General features: G+C 53.7%; 12 protein-coding genes across 12 annotated transcripts; 6 read left to right on the top strand and 6 right to left on the bottom strand.

Moving 5' to 3' along the window:
• Positions 1-122: 122 nt before the first annotated feature.
• On the top strand, positions 123-1,697 carry BU26DRAFT_561231 (peptidase M24; the record flags this gene model as incomplete). The annotated part of the gene is made up of 4 exons (XM_033832891.1): positions 123-236; positions 288-488; positions 583-603; positions 654-1,697. The coding sequence occupies 4 exons, from the start codon at positions 123-125 to the stop codon at positions 1,695-1,697; spliced, it is 1,380 nt and encodes a 459-aa protein (XP_033688973.1).
• On the top strand, positions 1,694-2,490 carry BU26DRAFT_232824 (uncharacterized protein). Its single transcript, XM_033820898.1, has one exon. It carries the CDS (start codon positions 1,905-1,907, stop codon positions 2,406-2,408), a length of 504 nt encoding a protein of 167 aa, XP_033688974.1. The 5' UTR covers positions 1,694-1,904; the 3' UTR covers positions 2,409-2,490.
• Positions 2,491-2,999: 509 nt separating this feature from the next.
• Positions 3,000-3,732, bottom strand: BU26DRAFT_516224 (uncharacterized protein). Its single transcript, XM_033828274.1, has 2 exons — positions 3,520-3,732; positions 3,000-3,471 (listed from the first exon to the last, which is right to left on the bottom strand). The coding sequence occupies exon 2, from the start codon at positions 3,277-3,279 to the stop codon at positions 3,091-3,093; it is 189 nt and encodes a 62-aa protein (XP_033688975.1). The 5' UTR covers positions 3,280-3,471; positions 3,520-3,732; the 3' UTR covers positions 3,000-3,090.
• Positions 3,733-4,492: 760 nt separating this feature from the next.
• BU26DRAFT_561233 (DUF89-domain-containing protein) lies at positions 4,493-6,103 on the bottom strand (the record flags this gene model as incomplete). The annotated part of the gene is made up of 4 exons (XM_033832892.1): positions 4,493-4,726; positions 4,775-5,642; positions 5,710-6,028; positions 6,082-6,103. The coding sequence occupies 4 exons, from the start codon at positions 6,101-6,103 to the stop codon at positions 4,493-4,495; spliced, it is 1,443 nt and encodes a 480-aa protein (XP_033688976.1).
• A 199-nt stretch (positions 6,104-6,302) lies between these two features.
• BU26DRAFT_516226 (uncharacterized protein) lies at positions 6,303-7,586 on the top strand. Its single transcript, XM_033828275.1, has one exon. It carries the CDS (start codon positions 6,308-6,310, stop codon positions 7,259-7,261), a length of 954 nt encoding a protein of 317 aa, XP_033688977.1. The 5' UTR covers positions 6,303-6,307; the 3' UTR covers positions 7,262-7,586.
• Positions 7,587-9,517: 1,931 nt separating this feature from the next.
• On the top strand, positions 9,518-11,746 carry BU26DRAFT_232888 (putative cytochrome P450 oxidoreductase). The gene is made up of 4 exons (XM_033820900.1): positions 9,518-9,625; positions 9,681-10,247; positions 10,306-10,500; positions 10,558-11,746. The coding sequence occupies exons 2-4, from the start codon at positions 9,919-9,921 to the stop codon at positions 11,624-11,626; spliced, it is 1,593 nt and encodes a 530-aa protein (XP_033688978.1). The 5' UTR covers positions 9,518-9,625; positions 9,681-9,918; the 3' UTR covers positions 11,627-11,746.
• BU26DRAFT_232880 (putative arylmalonate decarboxylase) lies at positions 11,747-12,653 on the top strand. Its single transcript, XM_033820899.1, has one exon. It carries the CDS (start codon positions 11,867-11,869, stop codon positions 12,635-12,637), a length of 771 nt encoding a protein of 256 aa, XP_033688979.1. The 5' UTR covers positions 11,747-11,866; the 3' UTR covers positions 12,638-12,653.
• A 139-nt stretch (positions 12,654-12,792) lies between these two features.
• On the bottom strand, positions 12,793-14,660 carry BU26DRAFT_561238 (uncharacterized protein; the record flags this gene model as incomplete). The annotated part of the gene is made up of 2 exons (XM_033832893.1): positions 12,793-13,181; positions 13,235-14,660. The coding sequence occupies 2 exons, from the start codon at positions 14,658-14,660 to the stop codon at positions 12,793-12,795; spliced, it is 1,815 nt and encodes a 604-aa protein (XP_033688980.1).
• Positions 14,661-15,741: 1,081 nt separating this feature from the next.
• On the top strand, positions 15,742-17,885 carry BU26DRAFT_232917 (pyruvate decarboxylase). The gene is made up of 3 exons (XM_033820901.1): positions 15,742-16,017; positions 16,068-16,280; positions 16,389-17,885. The coding sequence occupies exons 1-3, from the start codon at positions 15,943-15,945 to the stop codon at positions 17,829-17,831; spliced, it is 1,731 nt and encodes a 576-aa protein (XP_033688981.1). The 5' UTR covers positions 15,742-15,942; the 3' UTR covers positions 17,832-17,885.
• Positions 17,750-18,627, bottom strand: BU26DRAFT_601999 (uncharacterized protein). Its single transcript, XM_033835310.1, has 2 exons — positions 18,404-18,627; positions 17,750-18,321 (listed from the first exon to the last, which is right to left on the bottom strand). The coding sequence occupies exons 1-2, from the start codon at positions 18,486-18,488 to the stop codon at positions 17,939-17,941; spliced, it is 468 nt and encodes a 155-aa protein (XP_033688982.1). The 5' UTR covers positions 18,489-18,627; the 3' UTR covers positions 17,750-17,938.
• Positions 18,628-19,429: 802 nt separating this feature from the next.
• BU26DRAFT_420252 (amino acid transporter) lies at positions 19,430-21,359 on the bottom strand (the record flags this gene model as incomplete). Its single annotated transcript, XM_033823353.1, has 7 exons — positions 19,430-19,603; positions 19,655-19,823; positions 19,876-20,056; positions 20,187-20,475; positions 20,531-20,786; positions 20,843-21,131; positions 21,185-21,359. 7 exons carry the CDS (start codon positions 21,357-21,359, stop codon positions 19,430-19,432), a joined length of 1,533 nt encoding a protein of 510 aa, XP_033688983.1.
• A 1,049-nt stretch (positions 21,360-22,408) lies between these two features.
• On the bottom strand, positions 22,409-22,981 carry BU26DRAFT_561242 (uncharacterized protein; the record flags this gene model as incomplete). The annotated part of the gene is made up of 1 exon (XM_033832894.1): positions 22,409-22,981. One exon carries the CDS (start codon positions 22,979-22,981, stop codon positions 22,409-22,411), a length of 573 nt encoding a protein of 190 aa, XP_033688984.1.
• Positions 22,982-23,518: the final 537 nt, after the last annotated feature.

Genomic DNA, 23,518 nt, shown 5'->3' on the forward strand with positions numbered 1-23,518 from the left:
GAGCTGCAATTCACCAGCCACCTTGAGCTAGTCCGCTTTGGGCAAGGTGGCTTCACCCCACCCAACGCTTCCGATCGAACGGCACCTTCAACCCTTTTCATTAACATTCATTCCATCGCGCCATGAAAGAAAATCTGTCTCATTCGCCTGCCAGTGCGCCCTCACATAGGACGAAGCCTCTTTCCAGGAACTTCTGGCTCCAAGTCCTCATCATTAGCGCCGTGTTCTGCCTATGGGTACGTCAAGCGACGGAGCGCCATGTAAGCTCAGAGCTCACAAATCATCAGGTGTACGAAGTGGTATTCGGTGCCAATTCACGTTTTGTGCTGCAAAAGAAAGAGAAGTTCCAGAAATGCTCGATTGATGAATACCGGGCTACCGGATTCGAGTTCTTGAAGACGGCCGAACGGCCGCCATGGGAAGAATATGTTCTGCGGAGAAATAATCTTGCACAGGCCCTCGTCATTGATGGCGTCGATGCTTTCGTCGTAGAGCCGGGATTTACGTTTAGCTACTATGCCAATATCACACAGGAAAGCTCCTCCCTTCGGCCGATGTTAACGTTGACTAACCCTTTCACAGCCCCAATGGGAAGGCTGGGAGGTACATCGTCTCTAAAATGACTCAAGGATCTCTTTTGACAGCCGACGTAGCCGGAGGAGCGTCCATTCTTGATGGTTATACGACCTTCCACGTTGCCTAATGGCTCGATAGCCGCGAACACATCCTTCCTGGTGCCACACTTTGAGGAAGAGCGCGCTAGACTCCTGAAGATGCCTTTTCAAGAACCAATTTCGACAATCACCTACGAAGAGCACTGGAACTACTACACCACTCTCTGGGAGACTTCTATTTGGGGCGAGAAACTCTCGCCAGTCCTCATGGTCGATGAAGAGATGCGTGACTTCATCTCTCGTGGCCTTGCTTCTAACGGCTTTACCATTGTCGGTCTCAGCGGCGAAGTGGAAGCCGTTCGCCAAGTCAAGACAGAACGCGAACTCGGCATCATGCGCGCCGTCAATACGGGGACAGTCGAGGCCATCCGGGCAATGAGGAAATGTCTGTACCCTGGCGTGACTGAGAACGAAGTCGCAGAAGTACTCGATTACACACTGAAATCCGCTGGCCTCGATCCCTTCTTCGACATTGTTGAGTTCGGAGAATCCGCAGCACTGCCGCATGGTGGGTATGACGGGACCCGAAAGCTCGAACCAGACGACTTCATCCTCATCGATGTCGGAGCTCACCTGTACGGCTACAGCAGCGACGTGGCTCGCACTTTCTACCCTCCTTTCCTCCAGAATCCTCCACCTCCAGAATACAATGTTACGGAGAAACTCGAGGTGTGGCAGCTTGTTCTTGACGCTCAAGCCGCGTCTGTAAAAGCCATGGTGCTTAATGCTACCGCAGCATCCGTCGACCTCGCTGCGCGCGGCATCATCGAAGGTGCCGGTTACGGGAAGCAATTCACGCATCGTCTAGGGCACAGTATTGGTATCAAGGCGCACGAAAGCCCGTATCTGAACAAAGGCAACTTTGCGACCCTTTTAAGACCCGGAATGGTGTTTACGAGCGAGCCGGGGGTGTATGTACTGAATGAGTTCGGAGTAAGACATGAAGACGTGCTCGTCGTTCGAGAAGAGGGGGAAGCGGAGAACATCAGTGGGGGCTTTGCCAGGAGTCCCTGGGCACCCTGAACCCGACATATGGACCCTGAAGGACTTTAGGCCTTGTCCCATGCCCAGGGGTGTCTCGTCTATCTTTATCCGCCACGGAAAACCTAAACCCCCGAGTCTTCCCAAGGTTCACGCCCCTAGAATGGCAGGTATCGGTACATTTGTGCTCTCTGACCTAACTCCTCGCCGGCAGACCCATCCACGACCAGATAGCCAATCTCACACCTCATGACCTCACTAAAACACTCCACCGTCCTCGTAAACGGCTCACCCCTACTCGGCAGCTTTCCCTGTCCAACGGCATTTGCTTTAATCTACATGCGTGAGGAGCCATGTCAGGGCGAGCGCATCAGACAAGCTCTCGTTCAAGTACATGTTGTATTATTCGCACTGGATTCTATGTGGCTCAGAATCCTTCTAACACCTGGCTGGTATCTCTTTTCTTATCAGCGTAATTGGACTGCGGACACCGAAATTGACGATCTTATGATGGTGGCGCATTCAGCCTCAAGCCACTCAGCGCCATCGACTCCAGCCTCGCCAACCAGACTCCAGACCACACCTCCCGAAGCTCGACCGTACCAGTGGCATGCTAATTGCGCCATAATCTTCATCTTATATCAGGAGAATATTACATATCTAGAACGCATTCTTGCACGCGGTCCGAAGTCGATCCTCTTATATCGCGTGTTCCTATGCCACAGCCCTCAAGCGAAAGGCATTTGCGTATGAGTGATAACCTGCTCCTCTCACGACGCCTCAGCCTAGTCAAGTCACCCCATCCCATATAGAACTATATAACCCTCCGAAAAGTGTCCTTCCTCTCAACCACCCTCAGCAATTCAATTAAACACTACCAAGCCGACCCGACTCCATACTACGTGCAATGGGAAGTGCTTCATCTTCTGTCGTAAGCCTCACTCGCTCTTTGCATCCTATACAAAGTACTGATTCGCTCCAAGACCTGCGATAAGAGCTGCGACCCATCAAGCCCTAATTGTCTCAAGCATGAAGAGTGGCGTCGCACACTTCCGGATTGGGATCCACAATCGCCCCGCTACAGTACATGGGCGAGCGCAGGCTACAACCAAACTCAGAAATGATACCTTTGCATCTCAAATGGAGGGCATGTTGGGTAGGCATATGCCGGATAAGATTGCTTTATTATACTGTGCAGGAACAAATTGCATTGCGGCAGCCTTTTCATCTCCATGGAGATCTGTAATGGAGTCGTGCGAAAAGGGTAGATCCAAATCCATCAAAATGATATCGTCTTCGCTATGGAATCTCGTCCGTATAGACTACCGCATACAGATATAAAAAAAAACAGAACCTACGTCTCCAGGAAGGCAAGATCAGAAGCGTCAAATCTCATTGAGGACACCTCAATCCAGCCGAGCCCCGGAGCCTTATCCTATGTCTCCTCTTCCTCCCCGATTTCTTTCTCATAGTCCAAGCAAAACAATTCAAGCTTCTCATCTTCCCCCTCCACCTGAGCAGTCACAGAGCCCAGCATCTGAAACCCCAAACGCTCGTACAGCCTCTTCCCCATCGGGCTAGCGAAAGCATACGCTCTGTAGCCCATATCATCCGCCTTCTTCATTCCCCATTCCCCAGTTGCAAAGCATGGTCCCGGCGCCACGCCCGCGAAAATCCGGGTGCGTTACTAAGAGGGAAGGACGGAGTTGGCGCGTTCCACGCCTCGCGAAGTACTTCTTGAATCATCTGCGTACCGTCCTCTTGTGTGCTTTCGCGCGCGTCTTGTCCATGTCGCGGCGAGGGTCGAGGTCGAGACCTGCCGTCCCGTTAGTCGTTATGACTGCAGTAAGAGCAGATATAATACTGGAGTATACCATCGCTCTCTTCCTTCGTCATAACGGCGAGATCCCAAACAGCGAGTGCGATGGGCTTATGACACGACTTCTTTTCGTCTTCTGACTCTACGGCCGCCGTCACGATAAGCACGGCAAACTTCTCCGGTTATCCCAGTAGCTCTTCGAATCGCTTTCGGGTCCACACCTTGTTGTCCTCCGGATACTCATGCCGATACGGAAACTGGTAGTCGAGGCCGGGGTCGTCGGGAAACCCTGCTCTGGCGATGGTGGTTATGTCGTCCAGGTCCTCTTTTGTGGCGTAGCGGATACGGAGGTTATTGGGGCTAGACATATCTGACATGTGTGCTATCTATTAACAGACTAGATGGGGAGGAGTCGACAAGAACGATCTAGTAAGACTGACAAGAAGGAAAGTGAGGAGAATAGGACTCAATGAACGTTGGTGCGTCATTGGATGTACTTAACAGTGTGCTGCTTAAATAGATTTGGGAACCGATTGTTATCATGAGGGCGCAAAACAAGCTACGTCGTCCTGAATGAAGGACTACGGCGTTTAGATTGGCATAGCCTCCCGGCTGCTGCTCGCAGAGAGGATTGGCTAGAGTTAGGGCTGCAAACGTCCACAAGGCTGAGGATATCGGCGAAGAGGGGCCAACGGCGCAAGGCTGAGATCTCTAGGGCCACTCGTACTACTAGCACGTCTTATCGCCTGAATAAATAAGGCGAGAGAGGGCGGCATTACACGTAGTCCCGCGTGAGCATGCAGATCAAGGTGTGCCCAGGTGGTGTTCCATCCTAACGCGTGATCGATGAAATAGGTAAGACTCGCGCGTGGTAAGTAGTTTGAAGTCCTCCGTCCATGGCGTTCGTTGCGTTCGAATCTATTGCGATTTTCTAGTCTATTATACGAGGTCTTGTCTATGTGCTCGTTGCACTACCCGGGTACTAGGGAGGAGGATTGACTCATATGGCGCATATGAATCATGCTTTGCCGTCAGAAAGTTGTACGACGGCCCACTTCCCGCTCCACGCCCATTTGCGAGCGCCACTGTCACCACCTCCACCTTCGGTTGCTTTGATTCGCTCATCCTCGCCTTCTGGGAGCCCTACAACGACGTCGGCCTTGCACGTTCGTAGGGCGAGAACATGAACGCCGGAGCCGTGGCCAAGCGGGCCGATAGCTTCTGCGAAGGGCGTCGTTGCGGGCCATGCCGCCTTGTCGGGTTAGTCGCACAGCTAGGCATGATGGTAGATGGGACTTACATCGGCGGTGAGCTTCCTGTAATTCAAATCACCCTTGAAGATGACGAGCTCGCTCTCCTTGAGATCCTCGAACAGGCCGGGCTCCGTCTTTGGTAGTCTCCAAAAACTGCCACCAGCGGTCCAGAAAGTGTTGGGGCGAAGGACCAGCTGACCTTCGGCGTGAATGCGACTCCAATGCTCGAATAGAAACTTGAGATCGGCTACTTCCTTATCCGACAAGGGTGCAGGTGTCCTCCCAGCATGCTTGTCGTCGTCGGATTGGGTAGTGTAGAATGTCTGAGGATCGGCGAGAGCCTGGATGAGCTCTACGAAGTCTTGAGGTAGGACATCTGACACGAACCAGGGTATCGACTTGGGATGGAGGACGATGGTGGTGGCCAATCCCGCAGCGAGCAGGTATCCAGCTAAGACCAGGTCCACGAAGAGCTCGAACCCGGCGTTGTCTAACACGATGTCGACCCTCCGCTCGCTCTTGCCCGACTTCTGAGCAGCCGTGAGCGCTTTGAACGCCTTGTCCAAATCGTTGACCACGATATTCTTCTCCGATGCTTTTCGCGCCTCAGAACCCTGCAGTTTCTGGATGTCTTCGTACGATAAGCTGGTCAACAGAGACAAATCCGTAGCGTTGCCCCAGAGGCAGATCTCCGCCATTTCAATAAATAGAATCTCCTCAGCGTCTTCCAGCTCCGTCTGTGTCTTTGCTCCTTGTAAGGTATGCTCGGTTGCGAGCTGGCTAACGATATCCTTGTAGCGAGCAGCGAGTTCGAGGACGGCGGGGCGCGAGGATCGGAAGGTAGACATCTTTTGGCGGGCGAAGAGATCATATGACTTCCACTTCTGCGTCTGCTTGAAGATGCTTGATATACGTCTTCCTGAGGCCATTAGCATTCGCAACCTCCATCACGGGCTCCAATTTCTTGTGCCAGACATCGTACCGGTAGAGATAGCATTCCGAGAACAGCCAGGGCACGGAATGCCACTTGGTGTTGCCCATTGCCTCCAGTTCCTTGTTGTACTCTGCGACATCTGCCTCCCCGTCATCGGGTATTGGCGTGAGCTCGCGGTCGTGCTGGAGCTCGTATTTCAGCTTCGCTAGCTCAGCCACGACGGCCTTTCCTTCCCTGGCCGTTTCCTCGTCGTTCGAAGCCCAGGTCGACCGGTGGACGTCATCGATGCCCTGGGTGATGATGATGGGCCATCGCTCGCGCGCCGACACGTAGGCGAACGAGGTCGGGTCGCCGGTGCTGTACTGCGCTGGGAGAGAGTCAGCATGATGCCCGGGCAAGGCAGGGTGTGTTTGAATTTACGCGTCTTAGGCTCGTACTCCATTGCTGAAGACCTTAGCTGCTGGACGTTGTTGTGCAACAGTGACGCATCGCGGGGTGGAGGGGCGTATAAATTTCGCAGGGGCTTGCGGCACGTCTCAATGCGGTCTAGACGCTACGCCATAAACGGAATCGCTCCCGACGGCCCTCTCGTGGCCATGGTTGTCCCCCAGCGGCTCACTCTCCGGACGTCACCATGGAGAGGCCCATGAAGCCCATGCATCTCCCGCTCGAGCTCGTGCTCAACGTCATCACTTGCTCGCTCCCAAAGCCGAACGTCCTCCTCACTCCTTCTCATCCGATCACGCAGCTGCTCTATAGCTTCGCGCTGGTCTGCAAGGAGACTCGCCGAGTGGCCAACCGCTATCTGCGTCAACATTGTCTCTACCTGTCGTCCGAGTTGCGTCTGCGCTCTCTTCTCTTGACTATACCCACTCGCCCGGACCTGCGCAGCATCACGGCCCTGTTCTTGGCGCCGTTTGGCGAAACGATTGATGACCAGCCTACGGCCACATGGGTCAGGGAACTGTTCAGCTACACGTGCACGACCCTAAAGCGACTGATCATCGACATTCCTCTGCGAAGTCTCTACCCGGAGCATGACCACCTTGGTGTCCGAAACATTCTCCGCGAGGGTTTCCAGAGGCTCGAGCAGCTTGAGGAATTCGTCAGCGTCCGGGATGAACTATTCCTCGATATCACCTGGCATGGCGACGAGCCGGCCTTCTGGAGGCACTGGCCCAAACTGCGTCGTCTGGCGCTCTACAATCCCGATACACACGCAGACTTCTGGAGAGGTGTCGCGAAGAATCCGCAGCTAGAAACTCTCGTCTTGACACGCGCTGACGGGCTGCGGGACGTCAACATCAAAGCAGAGTACTTCCAACGCGCTAGCCGGCCTCTTAAGGTCTTGCTCATCAACGTCGAGGATGACCAGGTCCGATTCGGAAACATGCGACGGTTTGCTTGGGATGCGGTGGATCCGAAGATGAAGATGACCATTGCGACCTACAACGTTCCTCTCTTTGAAGAGGAGAACCCGATAGAGGGTTGCCAAGAGTACGTCAAGACGGGGGCGGAGCATGGGACACTGTGGGATTGGGAGGGAGAGATCATCCAACACCCCCCGAGGATTGTCCAGCAGGTCCCTTCTGGGGCTTGAGGTGGTGAGAGTTCAGAACATGGTAGGAGGGCGCGCAAGTAATCGAAGCTGGTCGAAAGGCAAAGGTAGCGAGAGATGGTCCAGAGCAGATGCAGAACGACTGTATTCAAGGACAAACTGGGTATTCGGTATCATGGACTGCACCCCTATCGCGCGTCGTCGTTCGCGATCCCACTCCTCGCTTCCTAGCTCCACCCCAGTATCAAACAGGACATTGATCAAACTGCAACGCGGTTAGCTCCCGTTCCATCAATTTTGCAATGATTGAAGTCCTCACCTCCCCACGTATCACGCACTCATCTAATGAGCAACCGGCTGAGCAGGCTGCGCAGCGGGCACAGGCTGTCCCTTCGCATCGATCATCTCCTTCTGCTTCTTGCCCACCAGCTTGTTCACGAACTCTCCGATCTTCTTGGCGAACGAACCGAGGCCGAGGTGCTTCGCGGCCATCTCAGCGGCAGCACCGGAGTGCTTGCCGGCATCTTTGTGGTGGGTGACAGTCTCAGCGTTGATGGCCATTTCGAAGGTTGTGCGGAAGAAACTGCCCGACGTTAGCTGGAGACATCTTCAAACAATGAGCGAGCCGAAACATACGTTAAAAAGATGTATAGGGTTATTACAAGGCGGTAAGGTAGCGAAGTCGGTGCCAAGGAGCGTGGTTTTTGGATGCTGGAGTCGTGATGGTACTGAGACGGTGGATAGGAAGTGTATCTATATACCCCACCGACTATCGACTGTGTGACACAGCCCTCATTTCCCCTTTCTCATGCAGAGTTTGGAATCCGCAGGCGCCTGGAGCTGTTCAGCCCCCGGCGTATATCTCGTATCACCAAGCCCGCCTCGCGTTCATCTCGCAAGCCCAGCCCTGCCAAGGCATGCTCTAACCATCTCCCAGCGGTATAACAGCACCTTGCTCTACCCTTATTTCTAGGCTCTATGGCGATGGGTGGTCTGCATGTAACTTGTAATATACCTTCAAGTCCTTTTTTGCAACAAATTTCTCTGCTGGACCTTCATATGCTTGAGACGTTTTGCTTTTCGTCACCCCAGAATCTCGTGTCATTACGGTAAGTTCCAGCCACGCCGGCACGAAAAGGGAGGTCCAAGCGATACCGAGACACAACAGATACAAAACATAGTTTCTACGCGCCCCCATCCCAAACGGTGTCGTGTCGAGCAAACGGCGCGTGAGCTCTTGCAGCCTTCGGCGCTCAGACCACCTTCTCCCAAGCCCAAGGGGGATACGGAATGCACAATCTCTCCCCACGCCCTTTTCAACGTGCATCAACGGAGCGTCGCTGACCCGACAGCAGCAAAATGCGAAGAAAGCGAGCACCATTTGATGTTGTGATTTTCGTGTAGGGAGGCAGCTGTTTACTTATCAACAAGGAAGTAGGGGGCACTGTGCGGGATGTGGTTCTTAGACCCTGCATAAAACCGAAGCGTTCGGATGCAAAGAGCTTGACGTTGAGTTAATTTTAGCGCCTTTGGCGAGAGGTGCGCATGTGGAAATTGGGGTGCGGGTACGGTAGGCTGAAGCGAATCTACATGAGGAGGTTGGAACAAGCATTGGAGATATTTGCTCCGACGCGCAGGGAGCATTGTATGAAGGGTTTCGGAGGAGGGTCCCGAGCGAGTGGGATGTTGGGGGGTTTACGGTTTACATAGTATGCGGTGTAAGGGAGAGCCGTGGACAGGGTAGAGAACTCAGCTCGGCATTCTTCCGGACCATGTAGGATTGTCAAAGCACGCGATTTTAACAAGAGTGCCTCCTGTCTTGCTTCCAGCACACACACTCCTTCGTTTTGAACCGTTAGGGAGATGGAGTAGCGAAACAGCAAGCTAAGTCGGTTCACCTCTTTAGCGTTGAAGAGTAATCGCGCGACTGCTGTGAGCTACTCTGATTTATCGCGCTTGGATAACCCTGATAGCTGGTCCGGCTGGCGTAAGATGTAAGACGGAGGAAAGGTAGGTGCTGACGCGGCCAGCAAGAGCGGCATCTAACTCTCGGCAGCAGGGTATACGGCAGATAGACTGAATGACTGAACAGGTGCATCGTGGAAATTCGGCGACGGGCGACGGGCGACAGGCGACAGGCGACAGCGACGAGAATAAAGGGCGATTCCCGTGTCAGTATCGACACCAGCGTGTAGTGATCTCCCTGCCCAGGTGAGATGTTCGGAGATCCAATGCTTAGTCATACAACCGGCTTTCCATCATCGATCTGGCGCTCTTCCAACATCAACCACACTTCGTGCTCAAATTTCTCCAAGAGCGTATCCCAAGAGAAATCCTCGTGTTAGGCGCGACCGTCTTCGTCCCGCTCCTCGTTCATCTTCCTTTGGGCCTTCGACCCTTTAGCGTGTAAGCGCTCGACACAGACGGCCATCGATTAGTCACGGTGTAACGATGCTGATAGTGATGTTGCGACCATCTTACCCCAATGGGCATGTCTACGAGCGGCCGTTAACCACTTTAGAATTCGCGATTCCTAAACTTCAAGGATGTCAACCTTATGCATTGTAAGCCCGTCGACGTATGGCACGGGGCGATAAACCCGAAGCTCATATTGAGCTTTCTCTTTCCTCCTCTTTTCCCATGCTATTTCTTATCTCAAGAGTTTGATCCTCACAAAGGGCGCATCATCCACCACCATTATGGCCGTCATTATCCCCGTTGTTTCGGGACTGCTCGTGATATACACCCTCAAGAAGCTCTTCTTCGACCGTAGTACCACCAAACTGCCGCTCCCCCCAGGACCTCCGGGCCTCCCTCTTGTCGGAAACATCAGCGATCTACCACCGCCCGGAAAGCCCGAGTATCAGCATTGGCTAGAACACAGCGACCGCTATGGGCCGATCAGCTCTATTACCGTCTTGGGGCAAACGATAATACTAATTCATGACAAGCACATGGCGTTGGAGCTGATGGAGAAGCGGGCGAGCATGCATTCCGGGAGACCTAAGATGAAGTTTGCATTCGACATGTTCGTGCCCTGTTATCCTTGAGTTTTGGACTGGATTGAGCTGACATGCCCCTTTCAGGATCGGCTGGATCAACGGCATGGCCGGCTTGCAGTACAATCAAACTCTGAAGCTGTACCGCAAGTATGCGTACCAGCAACTCGGTTCCAAGGCAGCTGTTTCGAGATACCACCCGCTCCTGGAGGCTGTGGTCGGTAGATGTTTATGGCGCATGAAAAGGGATAGAGGAACGAACTTGACCCAGCACCTCAAAACGTGAGCATCCCCCATCTTCATACTCCTCATTCAAAATCATATGCTGACCTATCACAGAGAAGCTGGCGAACTGATTCTCAAGGTGGTGTACGGGTATCGAATCGAGCAGCACCGAAACGATCCACTCGTAGACCTAGTAGACGAGGCCATGGAGCAATTCGGCGACGCCGCCACCACAGGAAAATGGCTGGTCGACCTATTTCCCTTCCTCGTATATGTACCGGAGTGGATGCCGGGCGCGGAATTTAAACGAACAGCGCGCATATGGAGGAAAACGCTACTAGACTGCGTGAACATCCCCTACAACTACGTCAAGAAGCAAAGACTCCGCGGTGATGAGAGCAGAGCGTCCTTCGTTTCGCAATCGATCGAGCAGGCGCAGAATGAGAAGGCCTTCGGCCCCGCCGAAGAACATGCGATCAAATGGGCAGCGGTTTCGCTTTACGCGGGCGGCGCAGACACCTCTGTCTCGTCGATGGACTCGTTCTTTCTCGCCATGAGCATGTTTCCTGACGTGCAGCACAAGGCTCAAGAAGAGATCGATCGCGTAGTAGGCACAGCGCGATTACCATCGTTCAGTGACCGCGAACATCTGCCGTACGTCAATGCGATCGTCGAAGAAGCACAACGATGGCATCCCATAGCCCCCATGGGTCTCCCGCATGGGACGGATAAGGAAGATTCCATAAACGGCTATCGCATTCCGAAGGGCTCCTTGCTTCTCCCCGCTGTTTGGTGGTTTACTCGCGACCCAACCGTGTACCACGACCCGGAATCATTCAAGCCTGAGCGATACCTCGAACCGTACAATGAGCCTTCGGCGACGAATGTCACGTTCGGGTTTGGACGGCGCATTTGTCCTGGGCGCGTGCTTGTTGATACGTCGTTGTATCTGACTTTTGCGCAGGCGCTTGCCGTCTTCGACATCAGGAAGCCACTAGACGACATTGGAAAGGAGATTGAGCCCGTACATAAGCTCCAGGGCGGCGTTATCGCTCGGCCCGCGCCTTTCAAGGTGGTAATAAGTCCAAGGAGCAAGAAACATGAAGCTCTCGTCGATGGAATAGTGAAGAAGTATCCGTGGGAAGAGAGCGATGCGCAAAATCTCGAAGGAATCACTGTATAATCTAGCTTCATCATTCGTTCAAAGTAAAGAACAATCTATCGGAACAATTTCACCTTGATCAGAGATATGACATCATCCGAATTCCGAACCTTCGGCAACTACTTTCCGATACTTTCGTCAACTCCCTGAACACTTTTCGAAGTCCGCGTAGAGCATCGCACATTAACCCAACGACGTTTCAAGACCCCGCGCCACCTCTCAACCTACTCCTCACTTCCCTAAAGCGATCACAGACCCACGATGTCCGATGCACCACTAAAACCCCGCCGTATACGCATCGGCATCTTGGTCCCCTCTTCCAACACCGCTCTCGAGCCCCTAACCACTCAAATCCTCGCCTCAATCCCCTCATCCGCCAACGTCCACGTGACCGCGCATTTCTCCCGCTTCAAGGTAACCACGATAGGCCTCTCCGACTCAGCGCTCGCCCAGTTCGACCATGAAAAGATGCTCGAAGCCGCTCAACTGCTCGCCGACGCCAACGTTGACGTGATCGGCTGGAGCGGCACATCCGCAGGCTGGCTCGGCTTCTCTTCAGATGAGCAACTATGCCAGCTGATCCAACAAAAGACGGGCATTCCCGCGACGACGAGTATCCTGGCGCTGAACAAAGCGCTGGAAAAACTGCGCGTTCGACGACTCGCCCTCGTCACACCCTACACTGTCGACGTCCAAAAAGCGATTATCGAGACCTACGCGTCTAGCCTCGGCATTGTCATCGCGTGGGAGCGCCATCTCTCACGCACGGATAACGTGCACCTGGCGGCTTTGGGTGCCGAGACGCTGGACCCGATGGTTGACGGGGTTGTGAAGAGCGGCGGAATGGCGGATGTAGAGGCTGTGACGACTTTTTGTACGAATTTATCGGCGGCGGCGGAGGTGGAGAGGTGGGAAGGGCAGCATGGAGTGCCAGTGCTGGATACAGTTACGACGGTCGTGTGGGATTGTTTGAAGTTGTGTGGTCTGAATACCGGAGATATTAAGGGGTGGGGGAGGATTATGAGGTTGTGAGGGTGAGAGGCCGTGGGAAAATGGAATGGTGGGTGAGTGCTCAGCACTTGTTGGGATTAGAGGATACTATACTACTAATTGGTAAAATATACGTGCGTGAAAGGAAACCACCACCGCCACCACCACCAAGCACTTCCAAGATGTAAGCCAGCCCATTAATACAGCCCATTCCTGATATCCTCTGCAATCTTTCTGAGTTCATCAACGGTGGGTGGCTGATTGCGCCCTGATGTTGACGTCCCACTTGAACCCAGCACATCCATACCTTCTTCTATTACATGCGCGAAGCTGTCGTTGCGCTTATGAGACTTCTTCCAAGGCCAAGTCCCAGGCTTACGGCGTACGGTGGCATTCGCGGGCAGAGGCGGTGCGTTGGGCAAGTTCTTCTCCGCGGTGTTGGGTCTGTCGAGGGCGATGGGCGTCCTAGGGATGGCGTATTCTGCGAGCTGCAGCTTTCCGCCTTTACCCACATTGACGAACTTGAACTCGGTCGGAGTGCGAATTGGTTCGATAGGACGCGCGGCGACGGCGAGGCCTTGCAAGTCTACGCGCAGTCAGTATTCTGTCTTTATTGGGGGAAAGGAGCCTGGAGCATACCGGCGAGGAGCCTCGTCCCATCTGGCTCGAAGCCTTGCCACCTCTTCCTGTATTTCGTTGCCCAAAGCATCTTCTGTTCTTCAAGCTCGAAGAAGTACTTCGTGAAGCCTGTCACTGGGACTGAGCGCAAGATCTTGATCAATCCCAGCGTCTCTGCTGGCAGAACCATGACGTAGGAGTTTCGCTTCACGAGATCGACCTCCAATCGCTTCAGCGGTTTCCGCTTTCCGTCGTTGTCGTCGGAATCCGGTGTGCTTGCTCCGTGACCTTGCGATTGACGCTCCCGGCTCTTGCTTCTCGACCTTTGCAAGCTCCCCATCCGGCGGAACGAACCGGTTCTGCTGAGTGTGCCGGGCCGACCCCGTGCACTTTGGTCTGTCTCTAGGTCGGTCATGACGAGCTTCATGATGGCCTCTAGACATTTCTGAATCTCCACCGCGTCTTCCTGCTCCCTCTTCAGGCTCTTGATCCTCCAGCCCCCACCACCTTGGCCATCACTGCCGTCCATCCAACTGTCCTCCTCCCGGCCGCGATGAGCGTTGGCCTCGCTGCATGGAACCGGCAGGCGAAGATGCAATTTTGAAACATTCCGAAGGGTTTCCCTCACCATCTTTGGCGGGTCGTTGATCCAAAACTTCTGGTGCCTCTTCAGATTGTCATTCATGGTGGAGGCGACTCTGGTGTGATAGATCCTCTGAAGGTCGATGACGAAGTCGCACTTCCGATAGAATACGTCTAGCGCAACTTCGCGAAAGCGGTGGGAGACCATGAAGACGGGATGCTTAAGGATGAGCTGGATGTCCATGTAGTCCAAGCCGGCACGGTGGTAGCGATATTGCATGTGCCGGTTATCCGTGTTTTGCGGCCCAATGGACACTGTTAATGGCACGCAGAGAACGTACTCCAAAATATGCTCGAGCAACGATAGCGGCAGAGATGAGAGGCCCGCGGCTTCTTCCGGACAGGATTCGAGAGAATTGGCGTAACGCATTGAAGAGTGTGATGTGCGTGCGGTGGAGATAGAGGGTGCATTTGAGAAAACCGAAGATACGACCGTCGACGAATTCGACGCGGATGAACCTGTGGAAGCGCTAGAGTTCGTCCTTGAGAGTGTAGTAACCGGTGACTCAGATCGTTCTCCGCGGGTCGTGCTGGCTCTAGTCCAGAGCCATTTCCTTGACGATTGACGGGAAGGCCCCGAAGTGAGCGGTGAGACCTCTTCTTCAAGCTTCGGTAGTGGCAGTGGTTTAGCCACGGGTCGACGTGCCACCGTACCGTAAACAGGTGGTTGTGGCTGTACTCTGTTCGTCTGAGCGGCGCCATTGTAAGAGTTCAGTTGAGTGGTAGCGAACGACGAGAAATCCACGCTCATACGAGAATTAGGAAGGTTAAGCGATAGTGGAGAGAACGCGAGTGTTTCTGCCATGGTGGCTATTACGGTAGCGAGGTTCGGCGAAGATCAACTCCGTGTAGTCTGCGTGAGGTATTAAGGCATTAAGAGAGTGGACAAGAGAGATCAACTCTCAATGGGTATAACGAATGGTAAGGAATGTCGAAAAGAGTGTGTTGCGATGCGGAACGAATGAATCTTATCTCATGGCCAGCTGCCTCAACACTCAACCTACCCTTCTAGCTGCATCTCAGAGTGTGTGGTTCGAACAACTTCGTAACCTCAAGAGGCGTCAGAAAGTTGCCTGGGTCAGGTACATATTCTTCTAGACCAGACGTTAGCAGGTGGATGTTAAGTTTTCCGAATCGACGTGTATCCATGGAATCGTGGCCACGACGTCGTAATGCATTGACCGTGATAAGGGTTACACACGCAGTTTCGGAGAGGGGAAGCAATGATGGGCGATCACATTTGCCCTACGATAGGGTTCCTGGGTGATGGGTGTGCGGCTCCGGCGAATAGAGATGCGTGGGGGTGTGGGTCATCGACGCCTCAAACGTTACGCGAGACTTAGGTCGAACGATCCTGAGGTATCCTTTCATGAAATGCGATGGGACTGGGGAAAAGACGATGTCCTAAAACGTGGGGCTGAGACGCCAAGAAATGTGACTGGATAGCTGACCGGGAAGGAAATTTGGTTGACTTCCGGGGAGATTCAGGGCTAAAGGGACGTGTTTGATGGCTGAACAACTTTGCTGGCTTCTGGCTGATGGGCTTGCTGCGAATCCGTGGAAGGTCATCGTTGGTTCCACGGTGCGCGAGGTTGAGGCTGTCGGTCGCAGACACGAGCGTCGACGTTATGCGTTTCAAGTCGCTTGCGGCCCGTGGGTACGGTGCCACGCATCATCCCGAACAATACGCCGACACGCTATTGAAACGGCGAGTATGCATGTGTGGACTGAGCGCGATGTGAGATGGAAGCGATGACGTTGGTGACAAGAGCGCGGTGGCTCCGGATGAGGTTGAGATGCAGAAGCGCTAACCTGAAACGGGTATGGCGGACTATGTGAGAGCAGAAATCGCCTGGGCTGTTCACGGCACAGCACCTTTTCCGTATGCTCCCGCGATGGTAATTCTAGGTATCCCGCTCCATCGAGAAGACAGCTTCTAGCGCACTCACGGAATGCTACCCGAGCTCTGATGCCGACCTGACGCCGGTTGGGCTGCTTTGTCAGCATGCTATCACTCGCATTTGTACTCCACTCGCGCCGCTTTCCTCCCCAGAGCGCTTTGTCACCCGCATACAGTGTCTTCCGGTATGAGTCGAAGAACGGTGAGCCTAGCTCAATACTTATTTACTCGTCTCCGCCAACTTGGCGTGGGCTCGGTGCACGTATGTCCCCTAGCTATCCATGTTGTTTTCTTCCCCTGACTATGCAGAAGGGTGTACCCGGTGACTATACACTACGGGCCCTTGACTCTCTGGAGCCATCAGGGCTTCGATGGATTGGTAATTGCAACGAACTGAACGCCGGTTATGCTGCAGACGGCTATGGAAGGATTCGTGGCCTTGCAGCACTTTTCACCACTTATGGTGTTGGCGAATTGAGTGCTCTGAACGCCGTCGCTGGTTCTTATGCCGAGTATAGCCCTGTGGTGCGTCTTGAGGCCGCTTTTCTAGACCAAGTAACATTGGATACTTCAGCACTTCGGGAGGACAACTGGAGGTCGGACCGAAGTTTCGCTAACCGTTCGCACTTCTAGGTCCACATCGTGGGATGTGCTGCAAGGAAAGCATACCGAACCAAAGCATTAGTGCATCATTCGTTGGGGGAGAATGACTTGCGTGTGTACGCCGACATCTACAAGCGCTTCACTGTTGCCCAAGCCTCACTCTTCGAACCCGGAACTGCTCCAGCTCTTATTGACAATACCTTGCAAGCATGTGTTCGGCTTTCTCGGCCCGTTTATCTTGAGCTTCCAAGCGACATGGTTGGAGCCCAAATGTCAGACGAAGCACTGGCAACCCCACTGGATGTCCGCGTTCCGACCAACCCAAATGAGCTTGAGGATAGAGTCGTAGACGCTGTCTTGCAGCGCATATACACCTCGAAACAGCCTTTCATCCTCGTTGACGGACTCGCAGCGTCAGACCAGATCGTTGACGAAGTTAATGAATTCGTACGGATCACTGGCTTCCCCACTTTCGGACTTACTTTCGGAGGCGGCATAATTAACGGCTCGCTACCCAACTATCATGGCATTCATGCGGGAAAATATGGTTCTCTAGACTTTACGCCTTATACAAATACCGCGGACTTGGCATTGCTCTTCGGCCCTCTACTGAGCGACACGAACACTCAAGGATGGTCTGCTGTCCCAAGGAAAGACATAACCGTTGCATTTCGCCGAAATTCCATCGAACTAGGCGTCACCAAAGTGCATGCCCTACATGTGAAGGGCTTTTTGCGGAGGCTGCTCGACCGACTCGATGCATCGAAATTACCCAAGCCATTGAAGGCATCCTCGTTGCCCACTGTGCGAGACTTAGCAAAATCTCTGCCTCCTGTCGATCCATCAGCGCCCATCGATCAGGACACCTTCTATCTCCGCATATCATCGTTCTTCCGCCCAAATGATATCATCGTCTGCGCAAACGGCACACCCCTCGTCGGCGGCCGCGACTTCGTCCTCCCACCGAACACCAAGCTCATTAATTCCGCTATCTGGCTATCAGTCGGGCACATGCTCCCTGCCACCCAAGGTATTGCTCTCGCCCAAAAAGAACTTGGAACAGGCGGTCGCACCATCTTCTTCGAAGGTGACGGCAGCTTCCAGGCGACAGCCCAAGAGCTCAGCACGATCATCCGATACAAGCTCGATGCGTATATCTTCATCATCAATAATGATGGGTATACGTTTGAAAGGCTGATACATGGACTGGATGCGGAGTATAATGATGTTGCGAGGTGGCGGTATCTGATGGCGCCGCAGATGATGGGTGCGCCCAATGATGGGAGCTACGATGTAGAGACGCATGATGTGGGCACATGGGGGGAACTGATGGAAGTCTTGCAGGGTGAGAATTTCCGGAACGGGAAGGGACTGAAAATGGTCAACGTTCAGATGGCCAGAGACGATGTGACGACGAACTTCAAGCCTGCGTTGAAGTTGGCTGGTCAGCAGTTGATGGATCCGACGAATTGAATTCCATCCTGAAGACTTTCACAGCCCTAATAACAATACCGCTTGAGGCTTCCACTACTCCAGAGCAGTTACAGACAGCCCACTCGGCTCATCACCTTCGTCTGCACTCAGAACAAAAACACGCCCGTCTGACCACCCTCCCCCAACTTCAGCTTCCCCAAAGCCTCCTTAACCCTCTGCGCCGTCTCCCTCGCAAAATCCTCACCCTCCGCCATCTGCGGTGACTGATTGACTGCCGTCTGACCCGGCCTCGGCATACTCTTATCTGGCCTCAGCCACGGCACTTCCTGGATCCCTTCAACGCCCTTGCACGCGTCCTGCATGGACTTGAATTGCTCGTCGTCGAAGCCGCCGCCGGTGGCTATGGCGACAGGCACGGAGGAGTAGTTTTGGCTGCCCAGGTTGGTGGAGCCATTGGGAGGCGTTTTGCCTGACAGTACGAGGGGAATTTCGGCGGCGCCTGAGGAGGCGTCGAGGCAGATGTGGATGACTGGTGATGGGAGTTAGGGCCCCTGGGAGGTGAAAGTCACGTGGAGGGGAAAGAGGTGCGAACTAGAGGGGGCTGGGGGTACCTTCGTATTCCGGGAGTAGATTTTTGCGGACCAATTTTGCGATTTCGGGGTTCTTCCCGCACACTATGATGGGGAGAGGAGACATTGTAGCTCGCGAGTATGGATACGAACGGATGCAAGAAAGTGGGAATTTTTAGCCAAAGGTGTAGAGAAAGAAAGGTAGGCGGTACTCTCATGAAATGGGCTGTGTAACAGGAAATTGCTGCTTTACACTTAAATATGTGAGGTGAGTTGTCAGTCCTGGGCCGCTTTTAGTGCTGACTGATTACAACAGATGGCGGAGTTTTGGGCACCGCCTGAGCCTAAACGAGCCTAATGTTCGCTGCTTCGCTTCTTAGTGAGCCGCGAACTTAGTCAGCTCAACTCATATTGTCTTTCGTGAACAATGTCCGTGACTGGAATTTGCGTTTCCAGGCATCCGCGCTGTCCTGGATAGCTTAAGGCTCTCCAGCGATCTTGCAGCCGTCGTCTCAATCTCATAGACGTCGAGCTTCCCCACCTTCAACGCTCAGTCTCGGATTTCGGATCCGTGAGCTGTCCACTTCGCATACACAGATCATTGCAGAGATCCTAGAAATAATCTGTAAGCGCAAGACCAACGCCTTTCTCCTTGCCGAATCTCTCCAGCTGCTCCCAGGTAGGTTAGCCGCGGTCCTTGCCCTGCTCGAGAACCCGCTCTTCGAGCTTCGAGCTTCGAGCTTCGTATTAGTCCAGGTGGCCCAGGTACTTCTTCGAGAGTATGGTGCTCACGGCTCTTTACCATTGGCGGATTTTAGCCAGGCTTGAGCCATTTTGGCAGGGACCTTTTGATAGTGCGACTTGCATGGTTTAATAGCACTCCCTGGTGCGAGATTTTGAACTCCAAAACTGAAAAGCTGTTGGCTAGAAGCCACTAGATCACATCGATCAGGGGATTGAAAATCCCACAGCAAGCAGTAGGCCAAATATAGGCGTGCTTGAGAGCTATACTTTAGCGCCATGGCCTGCGACTAGCGAAAGCCATGCATTGGACGATCGCAGCAAAGCTCAAAGACCGACAGTGGAATGCATTCCCTCGCCATGCTCGAGGGTCTGCCCACGGTACTCCTTCCGAGCCCGAACGAACCAGTCTACCGTGAAGAGCAAGACCAGGATGCCGTAACAGGCTGAGACATAGTTCATTGAACCCGCAGCCGCAGGCATGTACGCGGGGAATGAGTACTGTTGGTATGTCAGCGATCAGCCTTTATCGTGTTTCCACCAAAAACTCACCATGACCACACAGAAGAGCGTCCAACCGAGCAGCGTGAAATTGGCGATGTATCCGTGCTTGCCCAACCAAAACGGCCCAGGCCGGAGATTCGCACGACCTCTCATGAGGAGGCAGATGACGGGTATCGCGTACGAGACGTACGGCAGCACAATGCATCCTGTGATAATGCTGCGATTTCCGAGTCAGCTTCGACACGCTTGTTAAGAGGCGGGAAATCAACCTGTTGATCGCGGCGTACGAAGCCAGATAGAGACACCCGAGGATTGCAACGATAACGCAGCCGAATGCGTGCGCATTCAATGGCACATCCAACGTCGGGTGGATCTTGACCCAAAACCGATGGAGTGGCAGTCCGCGATCACGAGAGAACGACCAGCAGAGGCGCGACTGCCAGGTCTGACCTAGATACGAAGTCAGACTTGGTCTCAAGAGATTCGAAGGTACTCATCGTAGGGCATTTAAGACGACAGTTTGCGTGCAAGCCATTCGCTTCGACGAGGGACCAATGGTTGCATCCGGTGCCATACGTACACGCTATCTGACAGCCGACGCCAGTTGCAATGACGAGTGCCTCCAACACGATCGCTCCAGCCTTGTTCCCCAACGCACCATAGAAAAGGTTAAGGACTGGTGCCAGGCCTGCGGATACGGAATCGAGATCGAGAAGGCTGAACATCATACTGATGATGAAGGCAAATGAGGTCACGAATCCAATGAACACGGTGCCCATGATAGCGATGGGGACGTTCTTTTCAGGCTGAGGCACCTCTTCTGCAAGATGGACCGCTGTGTCGAGACAGCTGAAGCCCCAGTTCGTATTCTTCGGTGAAGTCAGTCAGGACCCTCAATGCGAAGACGGAAGGTGGAGAACATACGATCAGACCGACGATAAAAGCGATCCCATTCTGCGACCAGCCGGTCTTGTTCAGGAACGTGTTGAACACGAAATGAGCGCCTCTATGAGTAGGCGCTTCCGCTGGGACGGTGATGAGGATCACGACAAACGAAATGAGTGTCGTGTACAGCGACACGGTGGCCACTGTTGGGAGGACTTTTCCGTAACAGTTGAAGATGGCACTGAAGCCATTCACGCATTGGTATGCTAAGAAGACGTGCCATGTTTTGGACTGACTGGTACGGAGTTAGCCCCGGAGTGCTTGAGTCTGAACAGATCTGAGGCAACATACAAATCGGGATGAGTCAGTTCATAGCACGCCACAAGCGCGTATCCGACGGTCAAAGCCACGCTTGCGCACGCGAAGAGCGACCCAGCCCACGCAAACCAGCCTGCGAGATACGAAGCTATGTTGCTATACTTCTTCGGCGCTAGCTCGCGAGCCCAGAACGACTGCCCTGCAGCGTTCGGTAGAGCACTGACGAGTTCCGAAAGCGAGGAAGCAATGCCGATGGACACGACGAAAAGGAGGATAGTTCCGTAGACCAGTAAGACAGGGCCTCCAGAGTTGATGCCGGTAACTGAGACTCCAGTTAGCGAAACACGTCTTGAAGGAAAAGCTGGGGTAACAGACTCATTGCAGTGGATACAGCCCACCAGGAATTCGTGAGCGAGAAGCCCACCCCGAGGACAGACCAGACGGAGAACCTCCTCTTCATGGCCTGCTCGTAACCCATTTCCTCCAGCTTCTTCGCGTCGACATCTCCGGTCGTTCCTGCGCGGGCAGAGGCTTTGGACTCCACCGTCATTGTCTTGCCGAGAGCGCTCTCTGTCGGCATGGTTGCAGTGTGATCTCGGCAACGTTATGGAAATGATGATGTGAGAAGCGGAGAAGTGATCTCGGGAGACGGTGTCGCACCGCATTCTTGTATCACTTCTCCACTTCACCTCGAATTGTGCGGCCCAATGAGGTTAGTCGGTTCCAAGGTTTGCACCTTGGGCAACGGCGTGATCTGCCCGGCGGGCGGATGCAAGCGCAATGTGCATCCTGGACCGCACTAGGCTGCATTTGGGCGTTCGGTGCGATTCTTGGCGGGCAGCGGCGTGATAGGAGGCTCCTTGCTCCACCGTCGCATGGTAGAAGCGTATTGACGGTGTTCCCGATAGCCATGTCGTCAGGAGTCTGGCAGACGCCAGGTCGAGGGCCGGCATGCGCGTTGGATATCAGCACGCATTCATGTGAGTATCCGCGTGAAGAGCTTGGGAAATGTTGATAACGCAGGCATCAAACTGCTAGCGAGAAGACCAGCACTCGAGCTTGTGCACCCAGGCATATTGTTCACAATTCACGCAACTAATGGCCGCCTGCAACGGGCTATCATCCAGTCTAAACTACTTCAAAACCGACAGACTATCGAGCCGCAACTAAGGAGCTTTCGTCCGTGGACCAAACTGGGGCTAAGCTTTGCACGACAACATGGCTCTATTGTTCGCCTAGGGACTACGGGGGCTGAGCGTTGATTGGTATAAGTAGGTTAAGAACATTCTGTGGGTGTTGTTGCTCCAGTCTAATGCGGCATTGTCGATGGTGCACAGACACAGGCAGCTTTCACAAAGGCTATATCCTACAGGAATATGTCCACAATCCATGGGTGAGCCACTGAGTTCCTACAGCATGCATCGTGCTAAAGACGGAAATAACTCCATGCACACGTGAATACCACTTCTGCATTGAAAATAAAAGCTTAGAGTAATATGACAGCAAGACATGTTCGCATGTGTGTGTGTCTCCTCTCCAACGCCATTTTCCATGTCATACAATAGCCCTTTCCTCTCCAATCCCTCGACACTCTCTAAACTACCGCGCTTCAAACTGCACCATCCTCGTCGTCCTCACCTTATACACGCCCCAACTGCCACACTCCTTACACCTAAGCGGCTCATTCTCTCTCAGATAAAACTCGGCCTCGCACGCGGGAATCCGGCCCCATCGATCCATCACCACGACCAGTTGGCCCTTCTTGTTGATGCGTTGGCGTGGGCTGATGTTGGCGCAGCGGTACTTGACTCGGTAGGGGGCGCGGGGGAGGTATGACTGGAGGATCGCGTCGAGGGCGAGGGCGGTGGTGGGGGAGGGCATTGCGGTGGGTTGGGTGGTGTCGGTGGGCTGGGTCCAAGGGTTTGGGCGAGAGGTGGAGGACTGTGTTGGGATTGTGGACGGTGGAGGCATGTCGTTTTCTTGGAATATGTGCGGCTCTGCGGCTGGCTCCTCCTGCTCGTCTGCTTCATCGCCGTGCTCTTCTTCGCTTTCTTCCTCTTCTTCCTCGTTCTCTTCTGCGTCTTCTCTGTGCTCGTTCTTGTCCTCGTCGTCACCTATGTGGAACACTCCCTCGGTAAGATCGATTCCTAGAACCAGATTCGCATCAGCCATCCTGCAGAAGGCTTTGCTTCAGTGGCACTGGGCGACGGAGTCGGAGGGTAATAGTGGGTAAACGTACCTTCGTCCTCACTCTCTCTCCGATGCAACCCCTCAATAATCTCCTGCTCATGCGGATGTCCCGAGCTCTTAATCTCAATACCTCCTTCCTCTTCTCCTTCTTTCTCCCACCGAAGTTCCGCAGGACTGTCTACCTTAACTGGTCTTATATTCTCTATCGGCGAGGAGTCCCCTAAGTTTCCCACACGCACGTCCACCTCCCCGATCTCCTTCATCACGTCACCATCAGGAAAAGCAGGGCCAGCTGGCATTGGCGGCGAGACATCCAATCCTACATCCTCCTTCTCACCAACCCCCTCTCTTCTCAACAGCTCCGAAACCAAGACAGCCCCCACACTTCCCAAGCGACTTTGTCTCCGTGTGGTTGGCGGCATAATGGGTCTTAGAAATAGTCGGCGTTCGTATTGGGTATAGATAGTGCTCGGTTTGAGAGGTCTCGTCCGATGCTGACTCTGCGATTGTGGGCTGAGT

Source organism: Trematosphaeria pertusa (genome assembly GCF_010094035.1).
Source record: "Trematosphaeria pertusa strain CBS 122368 unplaced genomic scaffold BU26scaffold_3, whole genome shotgun sequence".
NCBI lineage: Eukaryota > Fungi > Ascomycota > Dothideomycetes > Pleosporales > Trematosphaeriaceae > Trematosphaeria > Trematosphaeria pertusa.